This window comes from Miniopterus schreibersii (genome assembly GCF_964146895.1).
Source record: "Miniopterus schreibersii genome assembly, chromosome: 7".
Taxonomy (NCBI): Eukaryota; Metazoa; Chordata; class Mammalia; order Chiroptera; family Miniopteridae; genus Miniopterus; species Miniopterus schreibersii.
Window position 1 is genome coordinate 83,268,790 of NC_138108.1, and position 13,257 is coordinate 83,282,046.

Consider the following 13,257-nt stretch of genomic DNA (forward strand, 5'->3'; position numbering starts at 1 on the left):
TTTTAAGTTTTTATAATAAAAGTGTTGAATGCTGTAAAATAACTTTTCTGCATCAATTAATAGGATCATGTCATTTTTCTTTAGCTTTTGTTATGGGATGAATTGTGTTCCCCTTGAAAGATATGTTCAAGTCCTAACCCTGGGTACCTAAAATGTGATGTTACTTGGAAGCAGGGTCCTTGCAGATGACATCAAGTTAAGTAGTAGTTATACTGAATTCAGATGGACCCTAAATCCAATGACTAATGTCTTATGAGGAGGGAGAGTCAAGGTACACAGGGGAGAACACTATGTGGATATGCAGGCAGAAACTGGAGTGATGCATGTACAAACCAAATGTTACCAATGGTTGCTGGCAACCACCAGAAGATAAAAAGAGGTGAGGAGGAATTCTCTTCCACAGCCTGAGAGAGAGTATGATCCTGCTGGTACCTTGATTTTGGACTTCTAGCCTTCGGAACTATGAGATCAGTATCTTTTATTTTAAGCTCTCTAGTTTGTGGTACTTTGTTCATGGATTTTCAAACATGAAACCAGCTTTATAGAGCTGTAGCAAATCCCACTTGATAAAGGTGTAAAATCCTATTTATATATTGCTGGAGCCTGGCCGGGCATGGCTCAGCAGTTAAGTGTCGACCTAGGATTCAGGCGATCGGGGTTCGATTCCCAGTCAGGGCACATGCCCGGGTTGCGGGCTCAGTCCCCAGTTGGGGGCATGCAGGAGGCAGCCGATCAATGACTCTCATCATTGATGTTTCTATCTCTCTCTCTCCTTCTCCTTTTCTCTCTCTGAAACCAATAAAGATATATATATTGCTGGATTCAATTTACTAACAGTTTGTTAAGTATTTTTGCGCCTACATTCATGAGGAATACTGATCTGTAGTTTTCCATACTTATATCCTTTCTGGTTTTTTATTAGGGAAACACTGGCTTCATAAAATGAATCTGAAACTGTTCCATCCTATATTTTGGAAGAGATTGCAAAAAATTCTGTTGATTGTTCATTTAAACTTTTTAAAAAAAAAATATATCTTTGTTGACTTCAGAGAGAGGAAGAGAGGGGGAGAGAGAGAAACATCAACGAAGAGAGAGTCATTGATCGGCTGCCTCCTGCAGGCCCCCGACTGGGGATCGAGCCCACAACCTGGGCATGTGCCCTGACTGGGAATCGAACCCCAATCTCCTGGATCCTAGGTCGATGCTCAACTGCCGAGCCACACCCGGCTGGGTGATTGTTCATTTAAACATTTGGTAGAATTTCCCAGTAAAGGTATCTGAGCCTAGAGGTTACTGTTTGGAAGCTTTTAAATTATAGATTCGACTTATTTAATGGTTAGAGGACTATTAAGATTGTCTATGGTGGAGTTTTGGTAATTTATGGTTTCGAAGGCATCGGTCTATCTTACCTAGGAGACTGACTTTATAAACATAAAGGTGTTCACAGTACTTTCCTATGCTTTTTGTGGCTGTACATTAGGTTGTAATACCCTATTTCACTCCCGATAGTCCTGATTTGCCTTTTTCTCCTTTATCTTTCAGTCTTGCCAGAGATTTAATTTTAATAATCTTTTTTCAAAGAACCAGCTTTTGTTATATTGATTTTATTCATTTTCTTTTTAAAAAAATGTTTTATTGATTTTAGAGAGAGGAGCAGAGAAAGATACATCAGTGTGAGAGAGAAACATCAATCGGCTGTCTCCTGCACGCTCCCTAGTGGGGATCGAGCCCACACCCGGGCCTGTGCCCTGAATAGAGCCGGCAACCTCCTGGTGCACGGGACAATGCTCGACTGAGCCACACTGGCCAGGGCTTGATGTCTTTTCATTTCCACCGATTTCTGCTATCTTTACTATTTTCCTCCCTGTATTTGCTTTGAGTTTATGTTGCTCTTTTTATAGTTTTTGTTGTAGGAACTTTGAGATATTTCCTTGTGTGTAATGTAAGCATTTAGTGCTATAAATTTCCCTGTTGGCACTTTAGTTGCCTCCTACATATTCTGATTATGTTGTACTTTATTTTCATTTTCATTCAGTTTATGGATTTAAAAAGTCTCTCGAGACCTCCTCTTTGACCTACTACTGAGAAGCGTGTTGTGTAATTTCCATGGTTTGGAGGTTTTCTTGGTTATCTGTTAGTGATTTCTAATCTGATTCCACTATGGGAAATGAAGATACTCTATATTATTTCCATTCTTTTAAATCTGTTGAGGTTTGCTTTCTGATCCAGGATACTGTCTATCTTTACATGTTCTGTGAGCACTTGAGAGAACATGTATTTTCTGCTGTTGTTCAAGCGTATAAATGTTTATTAGATGTTGTTTGTGGTGTTCAGTTCTTCTATATCCTTGCTGACTTTCTGCCAAGTACTTTTATCAATTGCCGAGAATGGGGTGTTGAGGTTCTCACTATCACTGCACATTTGTCAATTTGTCTTTCAGTTCTACTGTTTTTGCTTCAAGTACTCTGAAGCTCTTGGTTTTTGTTGTCTCTAATTTTTTAAAAAGTATGCAATGTTCTTCGTTTGTAGTAGTTTTCTTTCCACTGAAGTCTACTTTTATTTGATATTAACATAACTACTCTTGCTTTAAAAAATTTTTCCATTGCATGTATTTTTCCATCTGTCAATCTACCAGTGTCAATGTATTTGAAGTTTCTTATAGACAGAACACAGGCGCATCTTTTTTCCCATCCACTCTGCCATTCTGTTTTAACTAGTATGTTCAGACTATTCACATTTAAGGTGATTACTGACATGTAAGGTTAAGTCTGCTATGTTGTTATTGGTTTTGTTTGTTTCCTGTGTTTCTTGATCCTGTTTCTCTTTTCTTTCCTTCCTGTGAACCACCTGACTAATTTTTAGTATTTCATCTTGACTTACTTATAAGAATATGATTTTAAAGCTTAGGCAAAGCAGTTCAACTAAGGTTTAACAGTCAAGACACTAGGCACAAAGGTGATTAATATGTACATACCCAAATAGAAGACTTAGGAACTATTAACATTTTCAGTTGCCAAATTTCCTTTCTTGATACAGTTATGGTGAGTCCCAATAAGCAACAAGAATCTCTTAGTGTGGCTTAAAATGCTACCAAGGAAACCTTTAAATGTTTTATTGCTATGATATGGAATTCTTGTGGCATGAGATGTTTAGTGGTTCATATCCTGCTTCCATCAGCCAACATTCTCTAACTTCAGAAACCTCACCCTCTTTTCAAACCTCAGGGTATAGTCGTGAGGAAGAAAAGCTGGAAAGTGTTGCCACCTCTGTACTTCCAATCAGAGAATGAACTGCCAAGGACCTTCACCCCTGCTCAGAGACTTAGTCAGTACCACCCAGTTCTGACTAATCTTGACGCTACAAGGAAATCCTCAGAGAAGTTTCCAAGGAGAATTTATATGAGGAAATGGGAAATATGACCAACTCTCTGCAAACTTCTTTGTGCAATGACTATATTTGAGGTTAATAACACTTAAAGTCTATCAGTACAAATATTTACAAAGTACTATCAGCCATTTTTATTACATGTTGGCTTATCAAAATGTTACTCTTAAGTTCAACAACAACAAAAACATTTATTGAGGGCTTTCCCCAGGCTACTGAGTTACACATACGTTAAGTAAAAGGTGGCCCCTTAGAAAATAAAACTTCCTGGGGCTTATAATGCATGTACAACTGAGCAGCCGAGGAATTACTATGGTTTATGCCAAAGAATCCAGTACAGCTCCTTCCACAGCTACGCTAAGGGTTGAGGAGGTCACCTACCACCACTCGAGCTGGTAGCACATGAAGTTTACTAAAAATAATGTTGTCACTTATTCATTAGACCGAGTTTCCAATAAAGCACACATAACTTTCTCAGACAAAATATCATTTTCCAAATTTTATATCCAAATGTACATTTTGCCTAAGTTAAACACTAAAGTTTCAAGATTTTATAACAAAAACTTTAGCTTTTTCAGAAACTGAAAAATTGTGCTTCTGTCTATTGTACTGTGATTGTAATATAGGCAAGTGAAAGACCAATTTCACGCATTAATACTGGATGTTTCTGGGGGAAGCTAACCTTTGACCCGGACATCACTGTATCGCTGAAAGTGGTGGTAAGCAGCTTTCCAGGGGTTCCGATAGTGACGGAGCAGAGTAATGGGAGGTCTTGGACGCACAGGGACGTACCTCACGCCTTCTTCATCTATTGAAGAGGGAACAAAAAGACGAAGTTAAATAATTTACTGCTTATTTAACACAATCCTCAAGGCACAGTTCCAATAAGTGAGCCATACGTGAAATCTGACTATGTAAACAGCTTCAGGGATCAACTCCCGAGTTAAGTGGGAAAGCGTCACAGGACAATAGTTAGTCCATAGGCCCTTACCAATGAACTCCTTGGGAGGAGACTTGCGCTTCTCAGCCTTCACCAAAAGACTCTTGGCAGTGGACTTCTCATCATCAGTGCTGTTTGTCTCCATCATATCCCCTTCTTCTGTAGAAATCACATGCTGTTGCTTTCGAGGCTTTTTCCTTGGGGAGGCACCAGGTGGTAGGTCGCTTGTAGGCAGGGAGAGGTTGTTAGCCAGCAATGCAAGAGATGGTGACATAGTGCTGGTAGCCAGTGGAGGAACTGCTGTCGTAGGAGAAAGAGGGCACACGTGTGTGAGAACAAAAACATGTGGAAAGCTTCACCTGATTTCTACCAATGAACACGAAGTAGAAACGAGAAACATTGAGTTTTCCTTTGTGCCCAGCACTGTGCTAAGCACTAACTGTGGCAGAGGCTGCCAACTGCTTCCCAATACCTCACACCTTCACTTCCTTGGAGACCCTCACTTAAGAAGGTATGCCCATGACAATTCTAACTACCAATCTGTACTTAGTCCCTTCACCTTTTTCAGTCTCCCAACCCTTCCCTTTGGCAACCATTAGTCTATTCTGTTTTGTTTAGTTTCCACATATATGTGAAATCTGTGGTATCTGTCTTTCTGTGACTGACTTATTTCAGTTAGCATAATAACCTCTAGGTCCATCCATGAGTCCGTATCTTAACTGAGCTCTCAACAGCATGTGACCCAGCTGATTATTCCTTTCTCCCTGAAGTATCTGTCCTGGCTTCCAGGACATCACATACTCCAAATTTTATTCTTTCCACTCTGGCCCCCTCATTTCATCTCCTTTGTTTGCTGTGCCTCTTCTCCCCCCTCAGAAAGTGCAGTGCCCTAGAGCTCAGTCTACAACCGCTTGTTTTTTATCTGTAATCATTCCTTAAGTGATCTTATTCAGGCTCCTGGCTTTAAACATGAACTTTATATACAATGACAGCTCCCAATTTATGCCTGCAACTTCATTTTCTATTCCAAAAGGCAGGCTCATAGATCTAACTGCCTACCCGATGTGTCCATTTGGAGGCCTAACAGATGCTTCAAATTTATCATATCAAAAACGAACTCTAATCTCTCCCTATAAAATGTGGTCCTTCTGCAACCTTCCCTATCTCAGCTGATGGCAATTCCATGCTTCCAGTTACTGAGACTAGACACTGATCCTCTCTCACACTCAACATCCAATCCTGAAAGAAACCCTGCTCCACTTTAAAAGCATATCTATAATCCAATCATTTCGTAATACTTCTGTGGCTACGACACAGGTTGAAGCCTTCATCGTTCCCTGCAATTTGTGCAATAACCTCTAAACAGGTTTCCCAAATTCCATCCCTCTTCCCAGTCTTTTCTGTACACAGAAGCCAGAGCAGGCGATAAAAAAACAGAAGTGACTTCAAGTCCCTCCTCTGCTCAAAACCCTCTAACAGCACCCCACCAGCCTCTGCAAAGCCCAGGTCCTCACAACGGCCCCTAGCTCTCAGTCTTGACCGTTTCTCCTGTCCTCTACCATTTATTCTCGCACTTAGCTCCACCTACTTGTCCCTCTGCTATTCTCTGAGACACCAGGCATGCTGCTACCTTAGTGCTCTCTTGGTTTGAAACGCTCTTTTCCTAGGACTTCACCTCTTTAATGTTTCTACTCAAAGATCACTTTCTCAATAGGCCTTCCCTTTAAAAGTCTTTTAAATATCCCAGCTCCAGCCCTAACTTCTTTCTCTTATTTTGTCTCTGCTCTATTTTACTGTTTGTCACACCTGCTAGAGTGTAAGCGCCCAGATGATGGAGTTGTGTTTTTTCCACTCTGGCTCTGTCTGTATTTCATAAACTTTTTATAATGAATGTTACTCTTGTACTTATGAAAAACAATATCCACATTAAATTAAAAAAAAACACAAAAAAGTCAACCTCCAGTGATCAGCCTTTTACAAACCGAGAGTTTACAGCTGAGAAGGAAAAGAGGTAATGAATAGTTTTAAGACTTTACTAATCACATATTAAGTTTATTTATCAAGAGTGTATTTTCTTTTTTTTAAAAATATATCTTTATTGATTTCAGAGAGAGGAAGGGAGAGGGGAAGAGAGAGACAGAAACATCAATGATGATCGGCTGCTTCCTGCACGCCCCCCACTGGGGATCGAGTTCGAAACCTGGGCATGTGCCCTAACTGGGAATCGAACCACGATCTCCTGGATCCTAGGTTGATGCTCAACCACTGAGCCACGCTCGGCCGGGCAAGAGTGTATTTCAACAACATAAATCTTACTTTTTATTGTGTAGCAAGGTAACAAAAATTGGCAGGGAATAAATTGTAAATAATCAGTACTTAGCTATGATTGTATCCTCTTACATGGCAATATTTTCTTTTTGGGGAAATACTTTCTTAATGAATAAAGAGGCTATATTGAAGGATATGTAAATATCCTTGGGGAAATAGTAATCTTTTTTTTTTTTTAAATCCTCACCTGAGGATATTTTTTTCACTGCTTTCAAGAGAGAGGGGGAGGGGGAGAGATAGAAAGAGAGAGAGAAACATCCATGTGAGAGAGACACATGGATTGGTTGCCTCCTGCCTGAAACCTGGACTGAGGCCAGGGATTGAGCCTGCAACTGAGGTATGTGCCCTTGGCTGGAATTGAACCCAGGGCCCTTCAGTCCACAGGCCGAAGCTCTAACCACTGAGCCAAACTGGCTAAAGCAAATAGTAATCTTTTCCATGATTTTGGTTAAGAAATAAAATTATAAAACCAGCAAAGTAACTTTAGTTTTCAAAAGGCGTTTCCATTTATTAAACAGTAGTAAAATGCAAATTTAAAATGAGAATGGAGAAGTCAGCATTCCTGGCTGAGATTAACCAAGTTTGGACTCTGAGGAGAGTTAGGAAAAGGGGAAAAAGCAACTGCTCATAGAGTATCCTCTGAATGAACGTACCAGAAACTGGCCTCATGATGTCCACTGGTTCTACTTCTTCTTTAACTTTTATCTCAGGTACAGGGGGGCCCAAAATAGAGGAGGGATTGCCACCTACAGCTGCTGATGGCAGGGGGGCAGCTGCCATGGTAGTAATGGGTGGAGTGATGGGAACTGCTCCAGGAATGGTTGAGAGGGCGACCGCTGGTTGTGATGGGGGACTAGCTGCTGCAATCATGGTTGGAATGGTTGGTGGAGGCTGCTGAGCGGTGGGAGGGACTGCAATGGTGGGCTGATCAGTATTTTGATTGGACACAGTTTCCATGGACACAGTGACTGGTGTGGCCATTGATACGTGGATTTCTGACTTAGGTTTGGCACTGAAACACAAAAGCAAAGGTAATGTAGCAAACAACAGAAAATTTCCTTAACCTGCAACATCTCAGAGAATGGATATTTGTCCAATTCTTTCTGTAAAACACACAGCAAAACTAAAACATTTCTTGATTCTAAAAGTTGAACTTTAAAGTTTTAAATGGAATTAGTTTTAAAAATATCCCCTCCTTGCCCCATCCACTATGTTTTGTAAAGAAATCAAAGTCCAGTCATCAAAAAACCACCAATTTTCATTACGTTGTGCATTTCCCTCCCAGAATTCCTTAATATGTTGTCTTAGGAGGCTTTTTGATTGATTACAATTATATTCATACTTCATATGTAGTTTCTCTTATAAAAGAGGAAACTCATGCACATAGCATAGATACAAAAGAATACAAATTAAAAGTAATTTGCCTCTACACACCCAGCCCTCTACCCAGAGGCACCACTGTTTAAATTTTCCAGTATATTTTACTAGACATACTTCAGGCATCTAAAGGAGCTACAAATACAATGTTTAAAAATGTATGCTACTCTTTCAGTTTAAAAAAAAAAAAAATTTATTTTTAGAGAGAGAGGAAGGGAGAGGGAGAAAGAGAAACATCAGTGTGAAAAGGAAACATTGATCAGCTGCCTCCTACATACCCCCCACTGGGGATGGAGCTGGTAACCTGGGCACGTGTGCTAACTGGAAATAGAACCAGCAACCTTTCAGTGCATGGGACAGCACCCAACCAACTGAGCCACATCAGCCAGGGCCTATTTTTTTCAGTTTTTAAAAAAATGTTTGTTTTTATTGACTTCAGAGAGAGGAAGGGAAAGAAAGATTGAAACATCAATAATGAAAGTCATTGATTGGCTGCCTCCTGGTCACCCCCAACTGGGGTTTGAGCCAGAAACCCAGACATGTGCCCTGACCAGGAATCAAACCATGACCTCCTGGTTTATAGGTCGATGCTCAACCCCTGAGCCACACCAGCCAGGCAGCTTCACTATTTTTTCATTTCCCTATATATTATAACTGACAGAGTTATTTTCACAAATGTTTTTAAAATTCATATAATAATCCTATTTCCCCCACATACCGATTAAGATCACTTCGCACAGTTTCACTGTGCATTTTTTTTTATTTTACATTCCTACATTAGGGTGCAAAGTCATCACCCCAAGTACGCTTGTACATCAAAGTCTTGGTTCCTGCTCTTTCCTCTGGCTGACACAGTCAAAGATCAGGGAGCATACAGCTCCCTCCTTCCTGCTTAAACCTCTGGTGAGAGAAGCCTTTCCATAACATCATCTCTTCCTCCCATCAATTTATATTCACTTTACACTGCTTTTTATTCACATATTTGTTATATTTTTACACTCACTAGAAAGTAATTTAGTCACGCTTATGTAATCCAGGATTCTAAAACAACACTTGACACACACTAGGCATTCATAACTTTTTCTGAATGAAGTTTTATGAAGTAGGTCTAAAAATATTAACATGGTAAGCTACTAGTGATGTAAGTAAGATACGGAACTATCAATCAGCAAGATCTTGTTTTTAAGGATCTGTGAATCTATCTATAAGTGTATGTAGAAAAAGATGTGGAAAGATACTTAACAAAACTGTAACCAATCAACAATATTCTGGGGAATGGGATGGACAAGGTAGGTGAAGAACAGACACTGATTTTCACTTCATACTTTAAATATTTTTATACTGTCTCACTTTTATCCAAAATAATTTCACTTTTGGAGTTAATATGATAAAGAATAAAAGCATATATTAACTATTATCATAATGCCATTTATGACAGCAGCAGAAATAACTGCGTGTTTATTATGACACAGATTCTAAGTACTTTTTAAAATCCTCACTCAAGGATATTTTTTTTCATTGCTTTTCAGAGAGAGTAGAAGGGAAAGAAACATCGATGTGAAAGACATACATCAATTGGTTGCCTCCTGCATGTCCCTGACCAGGACCAGGGATCGAGCCTGCAACCAAGGCACCCTTCAGTCCGAGGGCCAACGCTCTAACCACTGAGACAAACTGGCTTAAGGCTCTAAGTACTTTCAATGAGTCATTTCACTTAAATAGGTAAGAATCTGAGAGCTAAATGTTAAACATATGCCCATTTCATAAATGAGGCAAATGAGGGCTAGAGAGGTTGCAAAACAGGCCATGTAGCTAGAAACAGCACATAAAAAAAAACAAGCAAATTATGTGAAATTCATCACACTCATTAGACTCTTCCCTCCCCAATTATGTGTTGTTGTAGGCGAGAGATAACATTTAAGTGCTCACCCTGCAGGCCTAGGTGACCCGGATGTGCTCCGCATGGAGCTCTCCACTCTAGGACTACCTACTTCAGGAGGCTGAGGAGGAATGAGGGTTTTCCGAACTGCAATTCTGAAAGAGACGAGACAAACCCAAAAAACAGCAGTCCAAGGGTATTAAAGATAAGAGTACACAACACACATTTCCTAGGCATACCTATAGCAAAATAAAAGCGTTACACTGGTTAAGTATTTTTAATGACTTTTTACATTTTATCAAAGTAATATAGGCAAGATATTTTTTAAAAAAAAAGTCAAGTAGTACTAAAAGACTTCTAAAGGTGCCATCTGGCATTGCTGGGTCCACTCACCCATCTGTGGTAGGTTTCTTCCGAAGTATACTTGGGCGGGGAGATGAGCCCTGGGCTGGAGTGTTGCTGCTGGCACTCTGGCTGTGGGTCTGCACCACGGTTGTTGCTGCTGGAGCAGCACTAAATGGACTGCTAATAGGGTTAGCTACAATTGTGGCTCCATCTGCCAACACCACTGCTGGAGGACCAAGACGGGTTTGGCCAGAAAAGAACAATGAAAAGAGAGAAACGAAAGAAACATTACTAAAATATCATGTAAGGCAAATGAAAGCAATCAGACTACCAGAGTCAGACCATCCATGTTGTGACGATCCAATTTCAAGAAGAAATTGGAACATAATGTTCATGTGCCTAAAAGCAGAAGGCAGAGTAAGAGAAGTTACTCAGTCTACTGATGCATGATCAATAACCATTTTTCTTTGCTCTATAATTATTAATGAATAAAATACATGAAGTGCATAGTATACTTCAAGAACTCTGTTTTTGTAAAATGCAACCACATTCAATGCTAAAAATGGTACCAACATTCCAGTCTATCTTAATTTTACAGCTTTACACAAACTCTCCTAAAAAATATTAAATGGAATGAGAATATTCCTATTATAAGGTGAATACGCTCGCTCAACGAAGAGTTCTTTTCACAGAATATTCCTCACCATATGCAAACAGCAATAAAGCTGTTTATGTATGTATTTTTAGTATCTCATGTTACAAAGTAAAAATGAAAACAGAGGAATTACCTGAGACAAGCCAGCAAGTAGCAGATCCAGAATTTAAACCCAGTTTATCTCTTTTCTCCACACCAACTTCCATGCAAAAAATTAAAATTACCTGAAGTTTTTCCTTCCGGCGGAGGTTGCTGAGTACCCACTGATGCAGGCTGAAGTCCTTGTGTGCTGATTGGGGTTGTTGAGTGAATTCCCTGGGGGCCGATTGGTGCTGGCTGTATTCCTGGGGTCCCAATGGGGGATGGCTGTATCCCCTGTGTACTGATGGGCGCAGGCTGGATCCCTTGAATATGTCGAGCATGAGATGCATCTACTGTCATCAACTGCATGGGGTTCAGGTGAACTGTAGATGCCACCCCAACACCAGTCTGAGCTGTTATGGCAGAGTTTGGAGCTTGAGCTGAAACTAAAAATGATGCAAAAACTGACTACAATATTAGATTTGATTAGACACAGTCCACGTAAGAAAAACACAAAAATGAAAACGGGATTCTTCCACTGCACGAGATCTAAATCCTCACTCTAAAAGAACCATGACAGTCCTGGCCCATGGGCCTCAGCAGTTAGAGTGCCGCCCTCGGCCCTGCACCGAAGGTCTGGGGTTTGATTCCTGGTCAAGGGCACACACCTGGGTTGCAGGTTTGCTCCCCGAATGCGCAAGGTAGGGGCAAGTGTGGGAGGCAACCAACTGATGCCTCCCCCACCTGCCACTCTCTCTAAAAATCAATGAAAAATATCCTGGAGTGAGGATTAAGAAAAACAAAACAAAACAAAAAAACAACAACAAAAATCACTACATAAAACTATATGCTGAGCTTTTCTTCTCCCCTTACTTCATACCAATTTGATACGATCTTTTTGCAGATTACTAGAAATAGCATTAAAACAAGAAAAAAGCAATCTATTAAAATTCCAAATATGAGCCTGGCAACTGTGCTAAATAATGAATCTAAAACTTATGAGATACACCCATAGCTCCCAAGTCAAGAATAGTTATAATTTATAGAACCACTAGCACAGGGGTTTCTGGGAAAGAAAGAAAAAAGTAGTCAGGAGAAGGAGAAGAAGCACGTTTCCTTTCCCATCAGGCGCACACACCATTTGTGTGTGTATTAAAAACAACAGAACGGAAAACAAAAGCACTCTCAGGAAGCAACAAAAAAGAAGACATTTCTCACTATTTCTGGGAAGAAAACAAACACAACTTTTCTTCTCAAGTTATCAAAACAATCCAGAAAACGGCAGCGACACCCTCATGTTTTACAGTAGCTAAGAGCGGAAATGACCTGAGTGCTGACAGGTGAACAAATCAAGAAAATGTAACAGATAGACACAGACACACAGGAATATTATTCAGCCATAAAAAGAAGGAAATCTTGCCATTTCCAAAACAGATCTTGAGGGTATTATGCTAAGTGAGTAATTTAGGCAGAGAAAGACAAATACTGTATGAACTTACCTATATGTGGCATCTAAGAAAAAACAAAAACACTCCCAAGTTCACAGACAGAGAGAACATATTGTTGCCAGAGGCTAGGTGGGGAGGGGGGGAGCGTGGGGGATGTGAAGGGTGGGTAAAATGGATGAAGGGGGTCAAAAGGTACAAACTTCCAGTTATAAAATAAGTAAGTCATAGTGGTGTAATGTACAGCACGGTGACTGAATTGCATATCTGAAAGCTGCTAAGAGAGTAGATCTTAAAAGTTCGCGCCCGGCCGGGTGTGGCTCAGCGGTTGAGTGTTGACCTAGGATCCAGGTGATCGGGGTTCGATTACTGGTCAGGGCACATGCCCGGGTTGCGGGCTCAATCCCCAGTCAGGGGTGTGCAGGAGACAGCCGATCAATGACTCTCTCATCACTGATGTTTCTATCTCTCTCTCTCTCTCCCTCTCCTTTCCTTTCTCTGAAATCAATAAACAAGTATTAAAAAAAAGTTCTTATCACAAGAAATTATCAAGTCATTATATTGTACACCTGAAACTAATGTTGTATGTCAATTATACCTCAATTTAAAAAAATATAACTGAAAAAGTTTTATAAACCATAGGGAAAATTTTTATTATGAATGAGGAAAGTATAATGAATAGTGCGTGTATATAGTTACTGCTATATTGTAATTCTTCCCTTTTGTAAAATAAATAATCCACAGAGCATTTTGAGCTTCTTCCTGAGAAGTGTGCCTTGTTATTTCTGTTCATTAACAGTTCTGGGTCATTTGCCTGTTGCAG

General features: G+C 40.1%; 1 protein-coding gene across 12 annotated transcripts in view; it reads right to left on the reverse strand.

Moving 5' to 3' along the window:
* Positions 1–13,257, reverse strand: part of SAP130 (Sin3A associated protein 130) — a 58,975-nt gene that overhangs the window by 8,969 nt on the left and 36,749 nt on the right. For 8 of the 12 annotated variants that reach the window (XM_081142046.1, XM_081142040.1, XM_081142045.1 and 5 more), the window contains exons 13-18: positions 11,133–11,435; positions 10,302–10,479; positions 9,959–10,063; positions 7,306–7,664; positions 4,376–4,624; positions 4,067–4,192 (exon numbers count right to left, since the gene is read on the reverse strand). In XM_081142046.1, coding sequence (XP_080998172.1) covers positions 4,067–4,192; positions 4,376–4,624; positions 7,306–7,664; positions 9,959–10,063; positions 10,302–10,479; positions 11,133–11,435 — 1,320 coding nt within the window. The remainder of the gene's footprint in view (positions 1–4,066; positions 4,193–4,375; positions 4,625–7,305; positions 7,665–9,958; positions 10,064–10,301; positions 10,480–11,132; positions 11,436–13,257) is intronic. The other 4 variants (XM_081142044.1, XM_081142043.1, XM_081142048.1 and 1 more) reach the window with 1 other exon arrangement.